Here is a 23,500-nt window from a genome sequence, read left to right as displayed (position 1 = left end):
AGGCCAAGATATTATCGGTTTAAATAACCGTATTTGTTAGACTGACATTTCAGTCGTCTATTATGGCATTTTTATGCTGAAACTGCTATGCGCAGTGTATTCTGTACTGATCTGCTAAGCGCAGTCAATTCTATACTGATCTGCTAAGGCAGTCATTTTTGTGAGAGATGGTGGTTAGAACCCACCTCTTTCAGGATTCTCTGTGAGTCCTACAGGTGATTGTGTACTATATGAACCCCAGCTCAGTGCTCTGGGTCTATGGTGTCGGATCACTGCACACACGGCGTCTTACAGGGTGTTCCCCAATGCGTTGCTACGACAACGCAGTACGAGAGTATCTCTCGTAAGAGAACGTACTCGGTTACTAACGTAACCTCGGTTCTCTCTAGAGAGAGGAACGAGTACTGCGTTTCCTGCCGTGTATGCGCTCTGGTTGTTTCGCTGTTAAAAATCAGAGTTCATAAGCCTGTGAGCGAAATATATAGCCCTAAGCCACGCCCGTTTCGGCGGGACGTGACGCGGGAGGGCGCGAAGCGCCCTCATTGGGTGTGACGTCACTCAAGGGCTCGCTCGATTGGCTTAAGCTTTTGCCGCACAGCAGCCAATAGGCGTGCGAGCTGTCTCGCCTGGGTCTGTATGCTGTGGCAAAGCGTTTTACATAGATACAAAATTAAGGATAATTTTTTGCTTCAGTATTCTCGTGGAAAAGGATTTTCCCCAATGCGTTGCTACGACAACGCAGTACTCGTTCCTCTCTCTAGAGAGAACCGAGGTTACGTTAGTAACCGAGTAGCTACGTTTGTTTAATTTTACATTTGTTCTCTTGTATTTAGCCTATGTGCGCTATTGTTTGTTAATTGTTTATTTGTTATTATTTGATTATTGACTGTTTACTTGATATTTAAACTTGTTAGTTAGTTAGGTTAGTAGCCTATTAGTTTTCGCTGTGATCGTAAATTGGAATCGAGAAGAATTGCCTAAAATGTTGGCATCGTAAGGTTACAGGTCAAAAACAACGAAAGCAATAACTTTATTTATATATTTAGACGGGGCCAGTGGATGTCAAGGCAACTATCAGATCGAAAAAAAAAGAAAACAATATAATAGGCCTAGTTTTGAACCCTGAATGTAATGCCGATTTAAAAAGGCAACGTCTCTTCATGTTCTCACTGAGGGCTAACCGTCTGTTGAATAGAATAGAATAGAATAGAATAGAATAGAATAGAATAGAATAGAATTATTGTGCCTGAACGCGTTCATTGAACGATATAGTTCATGAACTCGTTCATATTTTGGGCGAACGTGAACTGAACGTAGGCTAGGCTACTGTATTAGCCTACTGCCTGATGAACGTTACTGTGTGGAATCGTTCATTCTCGTGTCGGTGAACGGCACTCTCTCAGTTTAACTTTGTTCAGTAGGGTGCCAGATTTCTATAGAGACTGCAGGCAATAAACGGCTAAAACACCCCGTAAACGGGCCTTAATATGTAGCGGGGAAAAAACACCCAATCTGGCAACACCCGCCACCAGTGTCCACTGACTCTCTTGGTCGATCTCGTTCATCAAAATTAACAAATCTTTTTTCCGAGTCATTTCGTTCATTTAAGGGGCTTTAAATGTTATAGTCTACTATTAACTGGCAAATTCCCCGAACACATCCGCAATCTTGATCATATTCTGAATTATTAAATCATTATAATGCAGTCAAAAATCGTTTACAGGGAACATAAATAATTACTTTACCTTCCCGAGTCTTTCGTTCATTTGTCACGTGACAGACGCAATCAATAGTTTCATAAACGACTCATCACTAAAATCAAAACAAAAAGCAGCATGTAGGCGTCGCATGATCATATAAACGAGTTTTATGACAATATCGGTGAGGAAGAGAAACATCTGACGCATATCTTCAGTGTTAAAACTGATCAAATAATTGCTGTGGTTCTATATGGGCTGTGGAAATCATTTTGAAAAATAATAGCTCGCAGCAACATGAAAAAAAAAGAACGAACTAGGTCATTTTTGAAACTGTTTTAAAATTTTAAAATTTGTGAACTGAACTTTGAACTAGTTCATGTAGAAAGTGAACTTTCCCAACACTGAGAATAGAATAGAATAGAATAGATATTTTCAAAGTTTTACTAATGCAGAGAGACAATACAGGATACTGTTTAGCAATTTTACATTGTAAGTTTATTTCAAGGTTATATTACTGATACTTGGCCTATATCGCCTGCATGCACTGAGTGAGGTGAGGTGAGGTGAAGGGAAGGACCACCCGCTCTGGACTTTAGCAGTGACACGCGCGGCTGTCCCGCTGCAGGTGTATATATATAAGACACCTGTGCGCCTCCTCTACAGGTAGATCCTGGACTAACATCCACCACACACTCACAGGTAGGAACATCGGTGGTCTAAAAGCATTAGTGCTTCGCAAAGCATGCTTTGTATCAATGAACATTTTAACAGATCGATAGATATTTGTATGCTTTTGTATGTTTAGCCTACATAAGGATTTGAGGCTCTTGAGCTGCTTTAACCTGGGCCAGTGTTTAGTGATCTGGGTGTATCAGAGCAAGCGTGTGCTCACTGCGGAGGAGTTTTTAATCATGAGTGTCGGGGAGTCAATAAACGGTTGCTTAATGGAAATTACAGAATAGCCTATTCACGTATTCATACGACCATGAATGGTCTGCTGACAGACTGATCATTTCTAAACAATAAATATGTGTGCATTTGCGAGATATGAACACATCCACCACAATCCCAGCAGCAGATGAGCAGATGAGCCGACAATCGTGAAGACTAAATCCCTGCTGTTTAACTGAGAAAGAAAGAAAGAAAGAAAGAAAGAAAGAAAGAAAGAAAGAAAGAAAGAAAGAAAGACATTTTTATTGCGTAGGCTATACTTTAAGTTGCTCATTAAGTTGCTCAAAATTAAGTCTTTGAAATTTTAAGAACAATAAACAAGATCAAAAAAGTTATTTTCTATTTATAAAGTATTAATTACAATCAACTGATCAACTGATTGTAATTAATACTTTATAAATAGAAAATAACTTTTTTGATCTTGTTTATTGTTTTCAAAATTTCAAAGACTTAATTTTGTACTTTTATATTTACACATTTACTTGAAGCTGTTTATTGTTTGTAATCACTGATTTCTAAATAGAAAATAGGCTAACTGTTTTAATTGTAGGCTACTTTTAAAAAAATAAAAAAATAACTTTTTCTTAAAACGTAAGAAAGAAAGAAAGAAAGAAAGAAAGAAAGAAAGAAAGAAAGAAAGAAAGAAAGAAAGAAAGAAAGAAAGGATGTTTGGCCTATAACTGATCATAATGTGTGTTGTGTGTGTGTTGTAACTGAAGGCCATGGCCCCGACAGCTGAGGCTCATCTCGCCACGCCGCCGGAACTCGGTACGTGTCCCGTATAAATCCACTTCCACTTCCACACCGGGGCGCACTTCCTTCCTCCCCTTTTCCCTTTCCCTGCTTTCTTCCTCTCATGCGGCCGTTATGTCTTTACTCTCACAGACGCAGACCTCCCGGTCAAAGATGCGACCGAACCCGAACCTCGGTTTTACACGGCGGCAGAAGAGTCCGGGTCCGAGGAGGAGGAGGATGAGGAGGAGGAGGACCCGTGGGATCTTCCCGAGCTCCGGGACACCGGGGAGAAGTGGTCCGGTAAGAGCAGAGCAGCGCACGAGCAGCCGGACTGAACTGAACCCAGCGCGCGCCTCACACTCTTTGTGTGTGTGTGTGTGTGTGTGTGTGTGTGTGTGTGTGTGTGTGTGTGTGTGTGTGTGTGTGTGTGTGTGTGTGTGTGTGTGTGTCCTTCTCCCGCAGATCTCGACACGAGAGGGAAAGTGCTGCGCGTTCTCAAGTCCATCGTGAAGTTCGTTCTCCTGGTCGGGTTGCTGTATGTGTTCGTCTGCTCTCTGGACATCCTCAGCTCCGCTTTCCAGCTGGTAGGAGGTAACTTTCTTTATAACTTCTTTGAACTTTACAGCTGTTGTTTTTCGTTTAAAATAAGTTAGAGCGAGAGAGTAGGCTAAACTAAAGTGAACAGGTCTTTTGGCAAAGTGAGAGACAGTTGAAACGTGCCATATGCAGTAAATGCTGGGAAGTGCTGAAACATGAGGCATATGTGCGCCTGTGTGTGTATAAATAACAATGAAGAATAAATATGTATCTGTTACTGGAATATATTTTTTCCAGGAATAGATAAATGTTTGTTTATTTTCTGGAATACATGAAGTTAATTCTCCCTAATTTGTTTCGCCATTTGATTCTGACACGCATTGCATGTAAACACTGGCTGCATTGTGCGCTGCACTACGCTGGCATTTAAAGTCCCCCTGTAGTCCATTTTATCCATTAAAACTCATCTTTGATGTCCAAACTGACACATTTAAACATATTTTCCTTGGGGGAAAAAAAATGTCATGGCTTAAAATAGCTTGAATGTAACTCAACACCCTTGCCTTATTTAGGATACGCGGTTCTATAAATATGTAAATTAGCCCCGCCTCCACTCACTCACAGCAGCTGACATGTGAGTCCACTCGTTGACATGTTGACACGTTAATAATAACTCTTTAAATGACTTGATATTCTCTCACTTTATCAATATCACCCTGTCCTACTCCTATGCTGAAAAGTAATTCTGTAAAACATTTTAAAAGCTGCTTTTTAAAGAAGTTCTTCAATGAAAACAATAGTTAATATTGAGGGTAAAACGTTATTTCAGTTTTCTTATATAAATAATCTTAATTATTTATAAACAATTCTTAATTATGTTGTTGAGTATTTTAATTTCAATCTGCGGCCCTTTCCATAGAAGTTTACTGACTTTTTTCACTTTTAATACTTTTTTACTACTATACTGTGCATCTCTTCTACATTGTCCTTTTTTTCCTGTATAAATATTTTTGTCTTATTTATTAACTTAAGAACTCTTCAATGCTTTACTAAACTATAAAATTACTCTATACCTATATTGTACACAAGCAACTGCACTATAGTTATGTGAACAGTGTTGTAATGCATTGACAATTTAATTACTTTCCCTTTACTCTTCATTTTTCTTTTTACTTATTTTATTCATCAGAATTACGTCTGATGTAATTGCATTAAATACTGTTTAGACTATAGAACAATTCTATAAAACAAGTAAGTTTAACATCAAAATGTAACATCTCATGTTAAAATGTATGTTTTTAATGTCCCTTAAATACTTTGGTCAGTTCAAGAATAGTTTATGCAATTTTATATGATTTATTTTGAAAGAATTAAGAGCAGTTTCACGTCTATCCTTGTATTGTTCAGCCGCTCAAGGTTGATATGGGATTTAGAAAGTAATAAGTAAGTAAGTCATTATTTTTTTAGAGAGAGTAATTAGTACTGTCATCTAATTACACTGTTCCTTCATTAATGAGTAACTACTGAGGAACACATGTGACCCTGGATCACACAACCCGTCATAAGTCGTACCGGTATATCTGTGGCAATAGCCAACAACACATTGTATGGGTCAAAATTATAGATTTTTCTTTTATGCCAAAAATCATCAGGATATTAAGTAAAGATCATGTTCCATGAAGATATTTTGTAAATTTCCTACCGTAAATATATAAAACATGTATTTTTGTGAGTGAATGCAGCACAATCGTGAACATAAATGCTCAACTTTAAAGGAGATTTTCTCAATGTTTCGATTTTTTTGCGTTTTCAATAGTTGTATATCTCGGCCAAATATTGTCATATCCTAACAAACCATACATCAATGGAAAGCTTATTTATTCAACTTCCATATGATGTATAAATCTCATAAATGAGTAACGCACTTGTAACATTCTAGTAACTAACTATTAACTAACAAGAAACTCTGATTAATGAGTTAGTAAGTAATAGTTGAATGTGGTAGTTCACTATTTTTCATACCTCACTGAAGACTAAGAACTACTGTATAGGTTTGTAATTAATAATGCATATAATATAAGGTAATGGTAACCCATTAGTAATGACTCTACTACATCCTTCTAAAGGAACTACTAATGATTCGGATCAGTAAAGTGAAGATCATGGGAACACACACTAGTAATGACTAAAGTGTTACCAAATCCAACAGAAGGAATTACTATTCAAAATATTACAAAAAAAACTCAAAAGCTTTAGGGATGTTTTTTGCTTTAGAATACCGATCCAAATAGTAACACTTGAGTCATTACTAGTAGATCACCGTTACCTTTTATTATACAGGTGAACCCCGAAAAATGTGGATATCGTGCAAAAGTGCATTTATTTTGCCGGATACTTTTCAGAGGGCCGACATTTCTGTATTTAAAATCTTTATTTTATTTTATTGATTACATGTAATATGTATTATTAATATGTACATATTAATATGTAATATGAAGCTGTAAATCATCAAAATTATAACAAATAAAGGCTTGAAATATCTCACTTTGCATGTAGTGAGTCTATATAATACATTAGTGTCACCTTTTAAGTTGAATTACTGAAATAAATGAACTTTTGCAGAAGTTATCTGGGAGGTATGGAAAAAAATAGTAGTTTCTGATCAACCACATTCAACTGAGCACTATCACTTACCAATTTGTTAATCAGAGTTTCTTGTTAGTTAATAGTAGGTACTTGAATGTTAATAGTGTGTTACTCAGGTGTTGTGGTTATTAATTAATGAAGGAACAGTATTCTGAGGCGTTCCCACTACTTGTAAATACTGTTACCCAACACTGGACATTAATCATATTTTACTCTGTTGAAACTATATTTGTCAAACAAGGGGGATAAAAATGTTAAACTGAAATCTTTTAAGGTGAACATGTACTTCAAACAAATGGCACTGTATCAGAGCGCATGTCAGTTTAACATGGTTAATGTGTAAAAGAGTCGTGTTATCTGTGAACAGGAATAGATGTGTTGTGGTTCTGTCACTGTGTGCAGGGAAGGCAGCGGGCGACATCTTCCAGGACAATGCGGTCCTGTCTAACCCGGTGGCCGGGCTGGTGATCGGAGTTCTGGTCACTGTTCTGGTTCAAAGCTCAAGCACCTCGTCCTCCATTGTGGTCAGCATGGTGTCATCTGGATGTGAGTGTGTGAGTGTGTGTGTGTGTGTGTGTGTGTGTGTGTGTGTGTGTGTGTGTGTGTGTGTGTGTGTGTGTGTGTGTGTGTGTGTGTGTGTGTGTGTGTGTGTGTGTGTGTGTGTGTGTGTGTGTGTGTGTGTGTGTGTGTGTGTTCTGACTCGTGCTCATACAGATATCGGATACATGATAAGCACCTCCATGTAACAACAGTAGCACAAATTGTTTCAAAGTAAAAAGATATCAACGCTGTGAAGTGTGCAGCCGTTACCTTAACGCACTTCCCCCTGAAATGACTCTTGAAAATTACATTGATTTGTTCATTAATTTGTGACGCATTAATATTTATTCGGTCATATTAAATGTTTCATCTCAATTGCTTGTTGAATTGTATTAGTGTATGTCGTACACTACCGTTGGGGTCAGAAAAATATTTTAGGAAATTAATACTTTTATTTAACAACAATGCATTACATTTATCAAAAATGACAGTAAAATAAAATTATAATGTATCCATATTATAATGTATCCATTTGTAATTATATTACAAAGATTTTTATTTTAAATCAATGCTATTCTTTTGAACTATTCTATGCTTTTCAACACTGATAATAATAAATGTTTCTTGATCATGAAATCATCATATTAATATGATTTCTGAAGGATCATGTGACACTGAAGACTGGAGTTATAATGCTGAAAATTCAGCTTCGATCACAGGAATAAATGACATTTTAAAAATAATACAATAGAAACGTAATTTTTAATTGTAGTAATATTCGGGTTTTTTTCTGTATTTTTGATAAATGCAGTCTTGGTGAGCATTAGAAACTTTTATTTTTATTTTTTGTATGGTAGTGTAAATATAATTGTTCACTGTAAATTTCAGTGTTGGAGGTGAAGTCAGCAGTGCCAATCATCATGGGTGCCAACATCGGCACTTCTGTGACGAACACCATCGTGGCCGTGATGCAAGCAGGAGACCGCAACGAGTTTCGCAGGTACACCCAACTGTGGATATAGCTTTCTGTTCGTGTTAAACAGTGCTCTCACAGTCATGGACAACATAAAAGTTCATCAAGTTTTAAAACTCTGATGTCCAGGCCTGGAAAAGTCACGTAAATAAGCAAAATCTTATTTCTGTGGTGCTTTGCTCTAACCATAGATATTTACACTAGAAGTCGCCTTGGCTACGGCAGGTCATTGGAACGAATGCGTCAATAGAGCCGCCATCATGGAACAGGGGAGCTCCTCCTCTTTAATGCATCAGCGTCAATGTAAGCAAAGGTCTAATGGAAATAAAATCACCATAAATCGTCATGAATGCGATTTTCTATTTTTTTTGGTTCGTTCCAGTGGTCAGACATGTATTCATCATTGAGTCCAGAGAAAATATATATATATTTTTTTTTTTATACATTTTTTTTAAATTCTTCCTAGTTTCCTAATTTTGTTCGTGTGAACATCCATATGCAGCACAAAAGTCCGGCATCATCCATAGCAGCGTTACCTAGCTTGTTCCTATGACAAGACCCCTGTTCCAAGATGGCGGCGGTTTTGACGCATGCTTAGAACCCCAAGGCGACATCTAGTGTTATGTGCTTTAACACATTTGATCTATTTATTGCTGTTTGTGAGTTTTTGTCATTTTTAAAAGGGTCATGACCTGAGAAATCAAATTTGCCTTGGTCTTTTTTACATATAGCTGACAGGTTTCTTTGTACCAATAAAACATCCTGTATCCTGTTTCAGAGCTTAAAATCAAGCTCCAAAAATGGCTCGTTTTGATATTGCGGGTTCTGTGACGTCACACAGAAAAATACATTTGTATATGAAACTTCATCTCATCATCTTTAGTTCATTGTATTAAACTTCATCTCCTCATAGGCCCTGCCCACTGGTGTTCAGTCTCTTAACTGCTGACATGTTCCTATACCGGATGCGAGCGTCACATTGCATCAAAAGCAAATAGAACCCATTATAATCAAATCACAGACGCTGTCTACACTGGATACAGTATACAGACATGTGTTCAGTTTACTCTACGCTTGAGTCTGCCGACAATAGGACAAATGAGTGAAAGAATGTTCATTTTGAATTGTTCAGTTTAAACAGCTAATTTTCCGATTTCTGTACAGACTTCAGAAGGATCCTAGCATCAGAAACAAGTGGATGGTTTAATTTAATGACGCCCCGGGTCTCGTCGGAGGATTATTTGCTTGTTTGGAGCATTTTGTTTTGTAATCGAGGCACAGTGTAATGGAGAGTTCACAAAGAAACTTGTTACCAGCTGTATTGAATCTGACAGCAGCTGCATCACAAAATGACGATTTCATAATGCTTTGTCTGTAAACGACGGTTTTATATGGATAAGGTTTTCTAAACACTTACTCATGTGCAATAGAGAGTGGGCATTGATACGGTTTCTTAGGCAATGACGTTAGCCAATCATAACCGTGGCCATTTGCTGACAAGCATTATAGGAGCAACGCCTTAAAAACTGATCATTTCAGACAGAAGGTCAAAGTGAAGGTTAAAAATAGTTTTTTCACATGTATTTTGTGCAAAAAATGTATTAACATTTATAAGTGAACCTCAAGGAACATATTAAAATAATAAAACAAATCAATGTCATGACCCCTTTAAACGTGCCTCCAAACTAGTGTGATAACATCTTTTGAGGGTCTTATTGGATTAATGTGTATGCTAATACACAATTTTTGCCTTAAGATAAAGTGGTGCAAAAGTAGCAGTGGCTTTTTCAGCCACTTTGAAGTTACTTGCTGAAGGAAATAGAGTTGCACATCTGAGAAATGGGATGTGACATTAATTCTGTGTGGTTCAGGGCATTTGCTGGTGCTACGGTCCATGACTTCTTTAACTGGCTGTCTGTCCTGGTGCTGTTGCCTCTGGAGTGGGCCTCAGGATTCCTCTACAAGCTCACCGGACTTGTGATTGACTCCTTTAACATTCAGAGCGGTGCAGATGCTCCAGAACTGTTAAAGGTCATCACTGAACCCCTCACCAAGAACATCATTGAGGTGAGGTCAACATCAGTGCTTATGAAGTAGACCTGTTGGTTTATCTAGTAGCTGTTACTTCATCTGTATCGGGCAGCTGATCATATAAGCTCCTTTGCTGCCACTCCTTTGCATAAAGTCTTTCGTCACATCTATTGTTTTCATTGTTATTGTCCCATAAATGAACACCCATCAAGTTGTTAGCAGCTGCAACAATTTTGTCAGTAACTTGGCTCACATGGTGACCTCAAGTCATATCAGAAAGATTGTATTTATGATTTCTGGCACATGAAGGCCACAACAATGTAATTGTTTCAAGTGGGAAAACGTGTCAGGTTACGACTGTAACCTTTGTTCCCTGAGAACAGGGAACGAGACACTGCATCAGAACGCAAGGGGTAACGCCTCACCGTGACTGATGACTGAAACACTGTATAATCACGACAATCGTATTGGCAGGTGTCAGCCATGACGTCATCCTCTAGCGCAACCAGGAAGTATAAAAGGTGCGCCTAGAGAACATGTCATCCACTTCTTTGTCTGAAGGGACTGTGCAAGCAGGCCAGAGGCATGGTGACGAGACGCAGTGTCTCGTACCCTGTTCTCAGGGAACAAAGATTACAGTCGTAACCTGAGACGTTCCCTTTCTAAAGGGAACTCGCACTGCGTCAGAACGCTAGGGGAACGATCTACCCTCGCTGCCATGTTGAGGGAATGCTTCACCAATTATGGCTGTTTACAAGCACAAACACATTTAACTCAGAGTTAAAACCCCTTACTGCTTACACGTCGGCTGTCAGTAGCACTACCTCCTACGGCCACTGCCCGAGCTTCATGCTAAGCGAGGAAGTACCCTTAGCTTTCACACTTGACCCAGAGCCAGCTAAAGGGCATGGATACCACAGCCCGAATTTAGAGGGGGGTTCCTTTAAGGGAGTACAGCCCAGAGCCTATCGTCTCTAGCCTTCTACTTTCGGGGGGACTAGTGTCAACCCCCATACCAGGGAGGCTATCATGCTTATCGCTGAAGCCAACAACCTGTTTTTTTTTCATTACTCAACCACAGTCTCTAGCCACAGACGATTGCTTCTTCTCAGTGCTATGGGAAGCAGAGGCCTCAGCAGGATGACTCTAATAGCAGAGGAGGCCTGCCACACTTACACCAATGTGGTCTCTTGAGCCTTTTCTCATAGTGTGAAAAAATTCATAGTGGAGAGCTCAGGCAGTGAAGGCTAAGAATAACTCTCCGTTATTGAGAGAGACCTTTTTCTGTACTACTACCTGCAAAGCTGTTTGAATTGGAGGCCTCAGCAGGATGACTCTCAAAGGAGAGGAGGCCTGACACATGCTAGAGGACAGCTATCTCACCTATCAGAATTCTCAGGGAGCGAGTGGGCCTAAACTGCTCACCTTTAGAGAGAGAGGCCGCTCCTCCATTTCTACCTGACAGGCTGTTCTCGCCTGGAGGCCTCAGCAGGATGACTCTACAGGAGGAGGGACCTGCCAGACTCAAACCAGAGATCTATTGGATACAGAGGTTTCCAAAACATCAACACAGAGCTCAGGGAGTGACGGGTCTAAGAGCTACTCGTGATATGAGAAATAGAACCCCTTTCTCGATCTACCTACCAAGCTGTATGCATGGAGGCCTCAGCAGGATGACTCTTGAAAGAGAGGAGGCCTGACACATATAGTTAGGACAGCTAGATCGACTAACACTAGAGCTCATGGAGCGAGGGGCCTGGAAACCCCTCCTCAGAGAGGGAGGGACCACTTCTCCAGCTCTACCTGGAAGGCTGTTTGTGTGGAGGCCTCAGCAGGATAACTCTCTTAAGGGAGAGGAGGCCTACCATACATTTTAAGAACCAGCTAAGCTCTAGCTATGCACAACACAGAGCTGAAGAACAAAGGGCCTAAACACAATTATCTGCATTAAAAAGAGAGGCTCTTCCCTATGCAGAGACCAGATCTATCTGCATGGAACTCTGGAGGATGGAGGCCTCAGCATGACAACTCTCTAATGAGAGGAAGTCAACGTCATCCTTATGTGCTCAGAAATATGGCCGCTGGAGACGTTCTAAGCATAACAACCCTAAACTAAATGGGAGTATTGGAGTCTGCATTTGGGGCGGCCTGGCCGAATGAGGGAGGCTAACACTGGAAGCCTATCACCTTAACACACCTGCTTACTGGGATTATAGAGGCCCAAACTTTGTGAGGACCTGCTAAAAACTCAACCAGAGATGAAGTACTCCCCGCATAACGACCCAGGGGAACCAGGGTACTAGGCTTATTCGGTGGCTATCCATGAAACGGAGCACTCTATAGAAATACCCTGCTAACTAGGGGAGTACCATCTACATTTCTTGGAAAAACAACCTCACGGAAGCTGTAGTAGGGCCTTACCACATGACGCCATCCTAAAGGGAGGGGATCTGACCACCGTCTCGAATTTAAAGACGTATAGTGCCTCGACAGGGCTATGGGGGGGCGGAGGCCTCAGCAGGGACACTCTAAAGAAGAGGAGGCCTGCCAAACTCACACCCAAGTGGTCTTAAACATTTCTCTATTTGTGAGAAAAAGAACAACTATGTTAGATAAATCCAGCTCAGAGCACGAGAAGCGAAGGGCCAAAAAAACTCTCTGCCATTTAAGAGAATGACCCCTTATCAACCTCTACCTTCAGCAGGGCCGGGCTGCCTGCATGGGGCTCTTATGCCAGAGGCCTCAGCATGATGACTCTCGCATGAGAGGAGGCCTGCTAAAATCACTAAGGCATTTATTAACTTATAGACACTCTGTCAAGTTCTAGAGAGCGAAGGCCTCAGCAGATAACTCTCTAGAGTGAGAGGAAGCCTAACCACGCCTCTAACCCCACAGGGAGGCTTACCTGCTACCTGTGCTTATCACTACTCCATTATTAACCAATTTCAGATCTGGGCTACCAGAGACTCAGTGAACAAAGTAGCGACAGCGTCCCTGTAGCAATTTCACCACAACGTAAGGGAACCCCATCCTATCCAAGAGGGGAACGGAGGCCGAATTACCCTGTACATAAAACAGGGTATATATATATATATATATATATACGTTTTTGAGAACAGCCTGGCTATGTCCAGACCGTCAGAATGGATTATCATCATCGGTCCAGCTCGTTGGGCCTGATGTTATAGGTCATGGGGGAAAGAGAAAGAGAGGAGGGTGCACACAAGGAAGGAGGCGATTACCTGCCTCTGCTTGTACCAGGACACTCACATCTGGCCTGAGCTGCTTCCCTGACACCCTGCTTCTTCCTCCGGGACTCGCGCCGCCTCGTTGACCTACTCCTGCCAGGGGCACGAGCGGCAACTGAGTCCCAATGGCCCCATCTGCGATCCTCAGAACGAAACGGACGGCATGGTATGCAAGATCTATAGGCTGCTGAGCACGCCTTTGCCTCCCTGAACTTTCCGACCACCGTCTCATCGGAGGTCCTGAAAAGTTCAGAGGGTGAAACTGGGGCACTGAGGAGAAAAGCCATCTTTCACCTCGATGCCTGCCAAGTTCACCCACAGATGCCTCTCCGTGGCCACCATGGCCACCAACGATTGTCCGATCGTGGCAGCCGTCTGTTTGATAGCCCAGAGAGCCAGGTCTGTGGTGCGGCGCAGGTTAGACCCTGACCCTGGTCCAGGCCCCTGAGCAGGTCAGCCTGGTACGCCTACAAGACCGACATTGTGTGCACCGCAGCATCAGCCTGACCTGCCGCCGCTTATGCCCAGTCATTTAGACGAGACGTGGTCTGAAGTGGTCTAGATGGCAGGGTCGGAGCTCTTAGTGTCGATGTCTCCTCAAACGTCTCCTCAACGGGATGCATCGACACATACTTGTGCTCTCGCATTCATTCCACATTCAAATAACTAGAATGCTGCAAGCGGTGAATGCGAGCAGTGTACGGGTTCTTCCATGCCCTTTCATAACCTCCACATGGAGGTCGGGAAAAAATGGAAGGCTCATCAGGGCTGGTGGGGTGTGACCAGAGAGAAAGCACTCATCAAGCCTTCCACGAGTGGCTTCCCCTCTGGCACACCTCCATGCCAACTCAAGCCTAGCGGTGGCGCGTTCCATCACCTCCACCAGCTCCACATACGCGGCGCAGGGGGGGCTGGGAAGGTTCAGCCATCTCGGCATCTTCACCCGCTTTAGTCCCTTCCTGCTCATCCGGACTCAAAGCCAATAGAGCGCTGGCTTTAGCAGTCAGCCGCCGACGAGTGTAAGAGATTCACCCCTCTCTCAAACTCGTCGGCGAGCTCCCTCTGAGACCCCGACAATCTGAGTCTCCTCTCAGCCTCGGCGCGGGCAGGACCCGAACCGTGGGGCCAAGATGACTGTCCCTCTTCCCTCTTCACCCAGACAAAGTGAGAAACCTCTCACACGGGTCGGCACACTTCCTAAAGCGCTTGTTTCCAGCCATAATTTGTAACTCACAGTATCAGTGAAACAGTCCCTGAAGACGAAAAGAGGATGACATATTCTCCTTTTATACTTCCTGGTCGCGCTAGAGGGTGCCAATACGATCGTTGTGATTATACAGTGTTTCAGTCATCAGTCACGCTGGGGTGTTCCCCCTAGCGTTCTGATGCAGTGCGAGTTCCCTTTCGAAAGGGAACTAAAGATTGAGCCTAGAGTTTCAAAGTTGGGGATGTGTCAGTGAGAAAACAACACGAGCGCAATGGAAACAGCTTCTTTATTGACAGTAAATTTGTGTTTAAAAATGACTGTTTTTTGCTTTTTATATGCTAAGTTGCATGTCCAAAATATGAAAGTATTGTACAATAGCAATAGAATATTCAGTTTACAGTCCCTTCATTAATTCAATAATAATTTGAAGCAAAAACACACCTGATGCACATTTATTCTTTTTTTAGAAGTAGTAAAAAACCTTGCTGTGTTTAGTAGAAAGGGTACATCACCGTATTAAGGCCCCGATATACTACAAACGGAATCGAAGAAAGAATGGAAAAATCCGACCAAAAAATCTGACCAAAACAACCTTTGTTTGGTGTTCGTTTCAGATGGCCAAATCCAACTTTCTGGAAAAGTTCTCTTTGGCTGGTATTTGAATAAACGTGACTTGACAGGATAGTGCCTTGTGCAAACGTATCCACATCGCTATGATCAGATGCTTTCTCATCTGCTGTTTTCTCACTGCTGTCGCTCTCAGCAGTGTGGACGGCCTCAGATGTATCGCTGATGTACATCATATACATATACATCACGTCGCTAACAGTATATCACGTATTTCGAACATCTTTTTACCCCTTAGAGAAGAACGAAAAATATATCAGCATATCAGGGCCTTTACTCCACCAAAGTGACTTGAACGCACCTGACATCATAATTACGACTTCCCAACTTGTAAATACCAACTTCCCCAGAGGACACACCAATATTTCTGTTGCAATACATTGGGTGGTTCAAAATCTGGCGCCTCATTTTTTTACCCCAAAAGTGTATTTAGACAATTGAATATCTAATGATCTCTATGAACTTGCTTTGCTCTCTACCGTATGCTACCTCAAGTATCTTTATCGAGAACCTTTTTTCCTCTTGTTCTTCCAGCTGGACACCTCTGTGATCCGTGACATCGCCACTGGAGACCTTGAGGCCCGGAACAAAAGTTTGATCAAGATCTGGTGTAAAACGGAAACAATCACGGTGAGAACTGAAAATGGTCCAGCGCTCCCACTATTTATCGTCAGTCACCAGATTAGGCTGTTAAAACATGAGGAAATATGATTTATCATACTGATGGGAATTCCAAAGTGAAACATTTGGGTCTATTTTTGTAAATACAGATATGCAAGATCTAAATTCATGATACAATTTGTTTGGAGATAACAGATACCTTAGCTGTTGCTCTGTTTCGAAACTTAGCACACTGCCTTGCTGCCTTTTTAAACATCATTCAAAAAGTTATCCTAATGCACAGAACACAGAGACTAATGATGCATCCAAAATCAAATACTTCCCTACTATAAAAGAAGGCAAAAAAAATTCCAAATACCAAAAGAAGTATGTCCAAATACAACATATTGGAAAAACAGTAGGCGAAAAGTCCCTGGATGACCAACTGTTTCCGCTATTTAATAGAGTGGGGCAGGTATGACGTTGGAAATATATGTTGTGTTGTTATTTCCATCAAGAGGTGCATCAGTTTTTGGTCTTTGCATTATGTTATCATTTCATAGAGTGGTGCAGGTATGACACACTTTGTAGGCCAAAACATGGAAACGAGTTAGCATTTTAACACTTCCGGTTCCATCGGATTTTGGTTGAATGGCTGAAATAAGGTCTGTGGTAAACACAAGCTCAAGACACTTTCACGTTTTATTCTACAACGTAAAATACATCAGTATTACCCCACTCATGGTTTTAAGCTGTTACGTGTCTTGGAAAAAGGCGGTAGGCTATCGATGAGATTAAACGTCATCACGCTGAACAGGTACACTTTTACAGCCTCATTATGCTCATAATTGTGCTCTTATAAACTATTATAACTCAAATGGTCAGGGAAAATGTTTTTAGATAAGAACTGAAAGAGTTGTGAGAAGCTTAGTAAGTGGTGACGTTCAATTCGTGGGACCGCGGTGTAGTTTGTTTATAGCATACCTTTAGCTGTTACTTCAGGCGACTGCATTTGAAGCTGCATAGCTTTAAAATTCATAAAAGTTATCTTCATCTGTGATGATTATCTTGATGGACAAAACGAGCTTGTTTTTTGCGATAATCCAAAAGCCTATGGAAAAATCCTGTTTTTGTCGAGGGAACCAGTGTGATGCGAACTGCCGATTGACCTACAAAGTGACGTCATAACTGCACCACTCTATATGCATAAATATACACACCACACACATATTGTGTAAAATAGACTAGAATATAAAATAGAATTTGTATTTTTGGAACTATTTTCATTGACACGTTTTAGTATTAAGTATAGGAATGCCAACTACTTGGCATATATATTGGCATATATTTCCACACCATAATACATTCTGTATGTATTTGTTAGATAGCCAGCCAGGACAAAAACTTTAAATTCTCTGTCTCGTATGTGAGGTTTCAGTCTGAGGATGTACTCTTCGTCCATTTCAGAACCTTGTGAATATAACAGTCAATGGATCTGCAAACTGCAACCCTGATGCTCTTTGCTGGACTGAGGGCAACAAGGTCTTGACTCAAGAGAACCAAACAGAAACGCTCTACTTAAAAAAATGTGAGTGTCTCTGCTCTGTTTGATTGTAGCAACCAGCACAGGACCTTCCTGGATCAACAGCTAAAGCCTAAAATCAGTCCATTTCCCGTTCTCTTCCTTGCACAGTTCACTTATTCTAGCTTGAAGCCATTGACTTACTCTAACAGTCATGAATACAATGGCTTCTCTTAACTGCTGAGAGAGATCTTAGCTTCACCTTTCCCCCTATCCCATCCATCTACTCTACCTTTTCAATGGGGCTATTCTTCACGACAGCCGAGGCCAGCGTACCTGAACAAAGGACTTTTCCTCTGGGTATAAATTTGGGTGATTTAAATCAATGCTAGCAGTTAGATACCATGTTGAAATTCCAGCCTTGACTTGGTTGAGTGGACTCGAGTATTTAATCATTGAGTCCTTCAACTGTGAAAGAGTATGCTTGGCTCTTTAAGGAGCACCTCAGTCCAGCACTTCCCGGACTGACAATTTTAAAAACATTTTCAGTAAACTATATCTGGGGTTTTCAAACTGATTTCAATGACCCCCAAATTTGTCAATGCCCTTGCAAGGAACCAACCTTCTTAAAACACCAAGGCAGCTATACTTTGTTCTGTTTTTTAAATACATTTTTACACTATTTTTCTCTGAACCTTTGTAACAGACACCCTTACTGGCTGATTTAAAAAATGATTGAACTATCAAATAAAGAAACCAACTACTAGTAGTAACATAACAATCTCATTAGCATAATTTTTACTTAAAGGGGTCATCGGATACCCATTTTCCAAAAGTTGTTATGATTCTTTTGGGTGTTCATGTAAAGTTTGTAATATACATAAAATGCTGCATTTTAAGGACCAGTAGCGCATCGTTACAAAACTTGATCTGTGTCATCAGGACTGTGACCGACTGGTCAATTGGAAAATAAAATAAATTAAAAACTCGAATACCTTTTGATTAATTGTTCCTATTTTAATTAAACTGATCTTGATAGATCCCTTGTCACTGTCATACTGAGAACAATGACACCAATTATGCCATATTCACACAAACTTGCTGTCTGCCATTTAGATTTTTTTTTTTAAACATACTTTTTTTTTTTTTTTATATATATACTTTTTTCTTTCTTTTACTATTAGACCATTAGTCTGATTTTTACCAAAATCGGCACAGATCATCTTCAGACCATTCTGACAAAAAGTTATTACCGGTAAAAGCTTTTCAATTGACCAAAACGTTCTTGAATAACACTTCAACAAATTTGATGGCCTGGTGCCAAGCGGATTCTGAGGCTGTAACTCCGCAACGCTTTGGCATATTAACACCGAACTTTGTATGTGTCATTGTGTCCTCACACTGACCACACAACATTAATTTGGTAACCGTGCCTATTGGTCAAAGGTGATAAGTAATTTAATTGTATTACAAGTGATTGTATTTGTAAAAAAAACAAAAAACAAAAAAACATTTTGACTAAAATAATCTAAAAATATATTTTAGTTACTCAATGTTGCATGACAAACCAGTTAACCCAACCTAGGGTTGTTTTCTGGTTTTCTAGCCGAAAAATGCCCGCAAATCCTCTAAAACTGATGCAAACCAACATGATTTCCCAACCTGTTTCACGAATGTTGCTTTATATTTCTGTAACCTCTGACAGAGTCGTCCTCATCTCTCTTCAGGTACTCACATGTTTGTGTTCGCTGATCTACCTGACCTGGCCGTGGGGTTGATTTTGTTGGCTCTGTCATTGCTGGCTCTCTGTACCTGCCTCATTCTGATCGTCAAGCTGCTGAACTCCATGTTGAAGGGTCAGGTGGCGGTCGTCATCAAAAAGGTGCTCAACACAGGTGAGTCAACATCAGAGATTAGTCCTCTGCTGATAAGCTCTGCCGCTAATTGCTAATATTACCCTGTGATACGCGCTCTTGTGACTTTTCCACTGGAGGTTTTCACAGTTGAAGACAAAGACGCATGTGGCAAATATTTGACCCTGCAATAAAAACACACATTTGGTAATTCTTCCCAGAATTCCCTCTCAGCACATTCCTGCAGGTGTAGTGCTTGCTGTAAGTGTGTGAGCATGTGTCCTGTCATATGATAGTCAGCACAGGTGATTCAGTCCTGCTGCCTGATGAGCTGAACAGGAACATTATATAAGCCTGAGTGTGTCTGAGTGCCACAGGTGTGTGTATGTTGCTATCAGAGGACACTCGGGTACATCCACCCATACTTACAGTTTAACCAATGCAACCGTCACAGCCCAACCACTAACAATTCGCCTTTGGCTAAGCCACACCCTAGAATGTAGATTGACCAATCACAGCGCAGCCAAGAACGAGCTCCCACAGCGGTCCGACACTTTTTCACAGCGCTCCATTGACTTTAACACAGGCGTCTCATATTTTTGGTCTCGGCAGGCTATTACCGTCGTAGTTTTATCAGAAATATGGTTAAACGTTGTGCCTGGGGCATTTGTAACACAGATATGCGTTTCCCAGAGAGGTTGGAGGGGGGTGTCCGTTTTTTCCCCTTCCCAAAACCGAAGTAAAATCCTGACAAGTGTCGTTTCTGGATTAAATTGTGTGGACGTCCTCAGTCAGCGAAACACACTTTTGTCTCTAAGATACATTTAGCTTTTAACCTTACTGTGAAGTTATACTAGTTAGACAGTTTTATGCTGTTTAGGTCATGATTTCGGTTCTCTACCCTAATTGTTGATACGCTAGCACACGCTGCTAATAAATACAACTTTATACTCGCGTAGTCCAATTGCTTTGTAATAACGATTATAGAAGTGAATAGACCTACCCAGCTTTGCATGAACAGTGTTGCTCTTGATATTGTTAGTCCCAGCCTCCGTCTCCATTAGGATATGCGGTGGTCCATTTTTTGACTGTGACGTTATGCTTTTGCCTCTATTTGGATGGCTTGTTGTTGCTTGCGTTTCACCGGTATGTCTTGAACATAGCCTTCGAACGCACACTGAGCCCCTTTTGCCTACTTCTATCGGACACTTTATTTGCTGCTTTATAAAAGTTTGATCAAATTTCAGCAGGAAGAGCATAAGCCATGTTGACACCAAACCAGAGCCCAGATGAAGTTGACGGACGTAGCAACAGTAACTAAGGGGGGCGGGGCTTAGCCAAAGGTGAATTGATGAACCCGACTAATTAATCTAGCCTTTTTAGCTTAACTATTTTAGCGAATGAGTTAGGAGTCATTGACTGAGTTTAGAAAAGCATATTTCTGCTACATGGGATAAAGAGTAAGAATAGTATGCTATTCTGAATTCTCCTTATATGATCCTCCCTCATCAATCCTACCCATTTGGTCCCTAAGAGGTAGCCATTTATAATGCCAATGAACAGAATCACTTTTATGAAGGTTTGCTGCGTAAAGGCCCTTTCACACCAAGGACTTTAGCTATGATTTTTTTGTATTTTTTCAAATTTTAAGATAATAGTGACCACACCACCATAAGTCATTACACAGAGGAGCGACATCACTGGAATCATTTTTCTTTTAAGCTCATGATTTATAAAACCATTGACAGCCAATCAGAATCCAGTTCATTTTTATGGTTAAGTGCCAAGTAGTTCTGTCAGTCCAAACACTTTGTGGTCCAAAGGTGGTAGTATTTGTAACAAATTCACTAACTTTTAGTTTCAAGTTTAGAAGTTGATACTTTTTCATACTAAACATTGTTCATGACCTTTCTAACACGGCTTTAACTGTTGCCAGATTTCCCCTTCCCCTTCGCCTGGCTCACGGGATATCTTGCCATCCTTGTTGGAGCGGGAATGACCTTCATTGTTCAGAGCAGCTCGGTCTTCACCTCAGCCATCACTCCACTAGTCGGTCAGTAGAGAAACCCTTTAACTGCCATACAAGTACATCTGCAGGTCTTCATGCTGGTGTTAGTCATGTTGATCGGGCTGGTGGTCAAAATGGTGCAGGTTGAGTCACAATTGCATTTGACCCAAGAAAATAAGCCTACTTAGAGATTTTACCTAGCATTTTAGAGACTGCATGTATGCTTGGTAAAGGCAATTTAATGACTGATTGATTGATAGAAATGAACTTTAATTCAGCAAGGGCACATCAAATTGATCAAAAGTGACAGTAAAGACATAATGTCATAGAAGATTTATAATAAATGTTTCTTGAGCATCAAATCCTCATATTAGAGTGATTTCTGAAGGATCATGTGACACTGAAGACTGGAGTTATGATGCTGAAAATTCAGCTTTGATCACAGGAATGAATTGCATTTTAAAATATATTCACATAGAAAACACGTATTTTATATTGTAATAATTTCACAATATTTATGTTTTTACTGCAGCCTTGATAATCATTAAGTTGATTACGTTTAAGACGACTCTGTGACTTATTTGATTGATTCTAATTATAAAAACAGTAAATATGCTAAGTGGGTAGATTTACTTAAGCCTTGGCGCCTTTTTCTTTCTATTCAGGTATTGGTGTCATTAGCATCGAGAGGGCTTATCCACTCACGCTGGGCTCCAACATTGGCACGACAACCACTGCTATTCTTGCTGCTTTAGCCAGTCCTGGAGAGACGCTGGCTAACTCACTACAGGTTTGTTACTGCCCTGCTGGGAGAATAAGAGGGGTGTAACGGTACACAAAAATGACAGCTCAGTATTGAATTCCTCTGTATTGAATTCACGGTTTGGTATCTTTTCGGTAGAGCAGTGGGGAAAAAACAAAGCTTAATAAACAGTTTACTTAGCAAACTATGTCTATCTTTAAATAAAATACTGTCAATAATGCTTCAATCGACAACAACAAACCGTTTATGGTTCTTTGTCATTTGGAGAAGAGATTTGAAGTTCTTACACTTTTGGATGCAAATTTTGTTAGCAAAATAATTTAGAGTAGAGTACGAAATTTTCGTATGCGTTTTTTCGTATTCGTCATTTAGTGGCACTGAATTGTCAAAACACCTCTCAAAATGCTTGCTACGGATGCGAAAAACAAAGAAAATCAAATCCAAACTGTATTTTATGATGGACGAAAGTTTCAGAGGCAGTGTGTAAACGTGATTGACACAACGTGAGGACGAATTAATTTTTTTTATGTGCGAAAATTGCGGACGAGAATTTCGTTAAATTAAATGACTATCATTTGTATTTTCTTCCAGATTTCTCTCTGTCACTTCTTTTTCAACATCTGTGGTATCCTACTGTGGTATCCCATCCCCTTCACGCGCATCCCTATCCGAATGGCCAAAGCTCTGGGTGACCGCACGGCCAAGTACCGCTGGTTCGCGGCGGTGTATCTCGTCCTGTGCTTCCTCCTTTTCCCGCTGTCAGTCCTAGGCCTCTCCATCGCGGGGTGGCCGGTCTTGGTGGGGGTCGCAGTGCCTGTTGTGGTCTTTGCGATCGCGGTGGTCATAGTGAACATCATGCAGAATCGCTGGCCACGTTCCCTGCCCTCATTCCTCCGCAGCTGGGACTTCTTGCCCAAACCGTTGCACTCCTTCAAACCCTGGGACAGAGTGGTTACCGCCGGCACGACTTTCTGCAGGACTCGCTGCTGCTGCTGCTGCAAGTGTTGCATAGAAAAAGAGAAGGATGAAGAGACGGATGACATTAAAACCAAGGATAGAAGTTTGGAGATGTATGACAATCCAACGCTCACTATAGAAGATGAGGCCAAAATAACTGCAACGCATTTATAACGCTTAACGGACCCTTTTATGTAAAGCGTTGTTTATAATAATCTGTTCTGATAATCACAGGGTGAAGCAACACGAGTAATGCAGGATTTCAGAACTACAGTAGTCAACATTTGAAGTGGATCAAAACCGTTCATCACTGTAGTAATACAGCACTGGATACAATATAGGTAAAAGCTGCTATTTTTAGTTATAATGATGCGTTCACCTCGTGTTGAAATGTAGATGACTCTACTTAATTCTACTTGAAGCTTTTCATGTCTACGGACTCTATTTATTCTGAAATGGTTTGTTTTGATGGCAGTGCTCAGAATACCAAATTAGATTCATGTGCGACTTTGTTGTTGATGACAGCAAAATATTTAATCACTATACTCATTTTGATAAATGTTTAAAGAACACGTGAAATTAATGTCCCGCCACAATTTCCT

General features: G+C 40.8%; 1 protein-coding gene across 1 annotated transcript; it reads left to right on the top strand.

Moving 5' to 3' along the window:
* The first annotated feature begins 2,314 nt into the window (after nt 1-2,314).
* On the top strand, nt 2,315-23,238 carry slc34a2b (solute carrier family 34 member 2b). Its single transcript, XM_079588604.1, has 13 exons — nt 2,315-2,399; nt 3,371-3,419; nt 3,537-3,686; nt 3,849-3,977; nt 6,972-7,115; nt 7,998-8,109; nt 9,954-10,149; nt 15,730-15,825; nt 17,263-17,383; nt 19,045-19,212; nt 21,107-21,223; nt 21,844-21,968; nt 22,533-23,238. Exons 2-13 carry the CDS (start codon nt 3,374-3,376, stop codon nt 23,070-23,072), a joined length of 1,944 nt encoding a protein of 647 aa, XP_079444730.1. The 5' UTR covers nt 2,315-2,399; nt 3,371-3,373; the 3' UTR covers nt 23,073-23,238.
* Nucleotides 23,239-23,500: the final 262 nt, after the last annotated feature.

The sequence above is a fragment of the Phoxinus phoxinus genome (assembly GCF_949152265.1).
Source record: "Phoxinus phoxinus genome assembly, chromosome: 18".
NCBI lineage: Eukaryota > Metazoa > Chordata > Actinopteri > Cypriniformes > Leuciscidae > Phoxinus > Phoxinus phoxinus.
Note: the sequence above shows the minus strand (reverse complement) of the source record. Positions and strands in the feature narration are given on the sequence as shown.

Bases quoted from the DNA above. Each gene is read 5' to 3' on its own strand.
- slc34a2b (XM_079588604.1), top strand. From the start codon at position 3,374: ATGGCCCCGACAGCTGAGGCTCATCTCGCCACGCCGCCGGAACTCG. The intron at 7,116-7,997 runs GTGAGTGTGTGA...TGTAAATTTCAG, and splicing joins CAGCATGGTGTCATCTGGAT to TGTTGGAGGTGAAGTCAGCA. The intron at 19,213-21,106 runs GTGAGTCAACAT...AACTGTTGCCAG, and splicing joins CAAAAAGGTGCTCAACACAG to ATTTCCCCTTCCCCTTCGCC.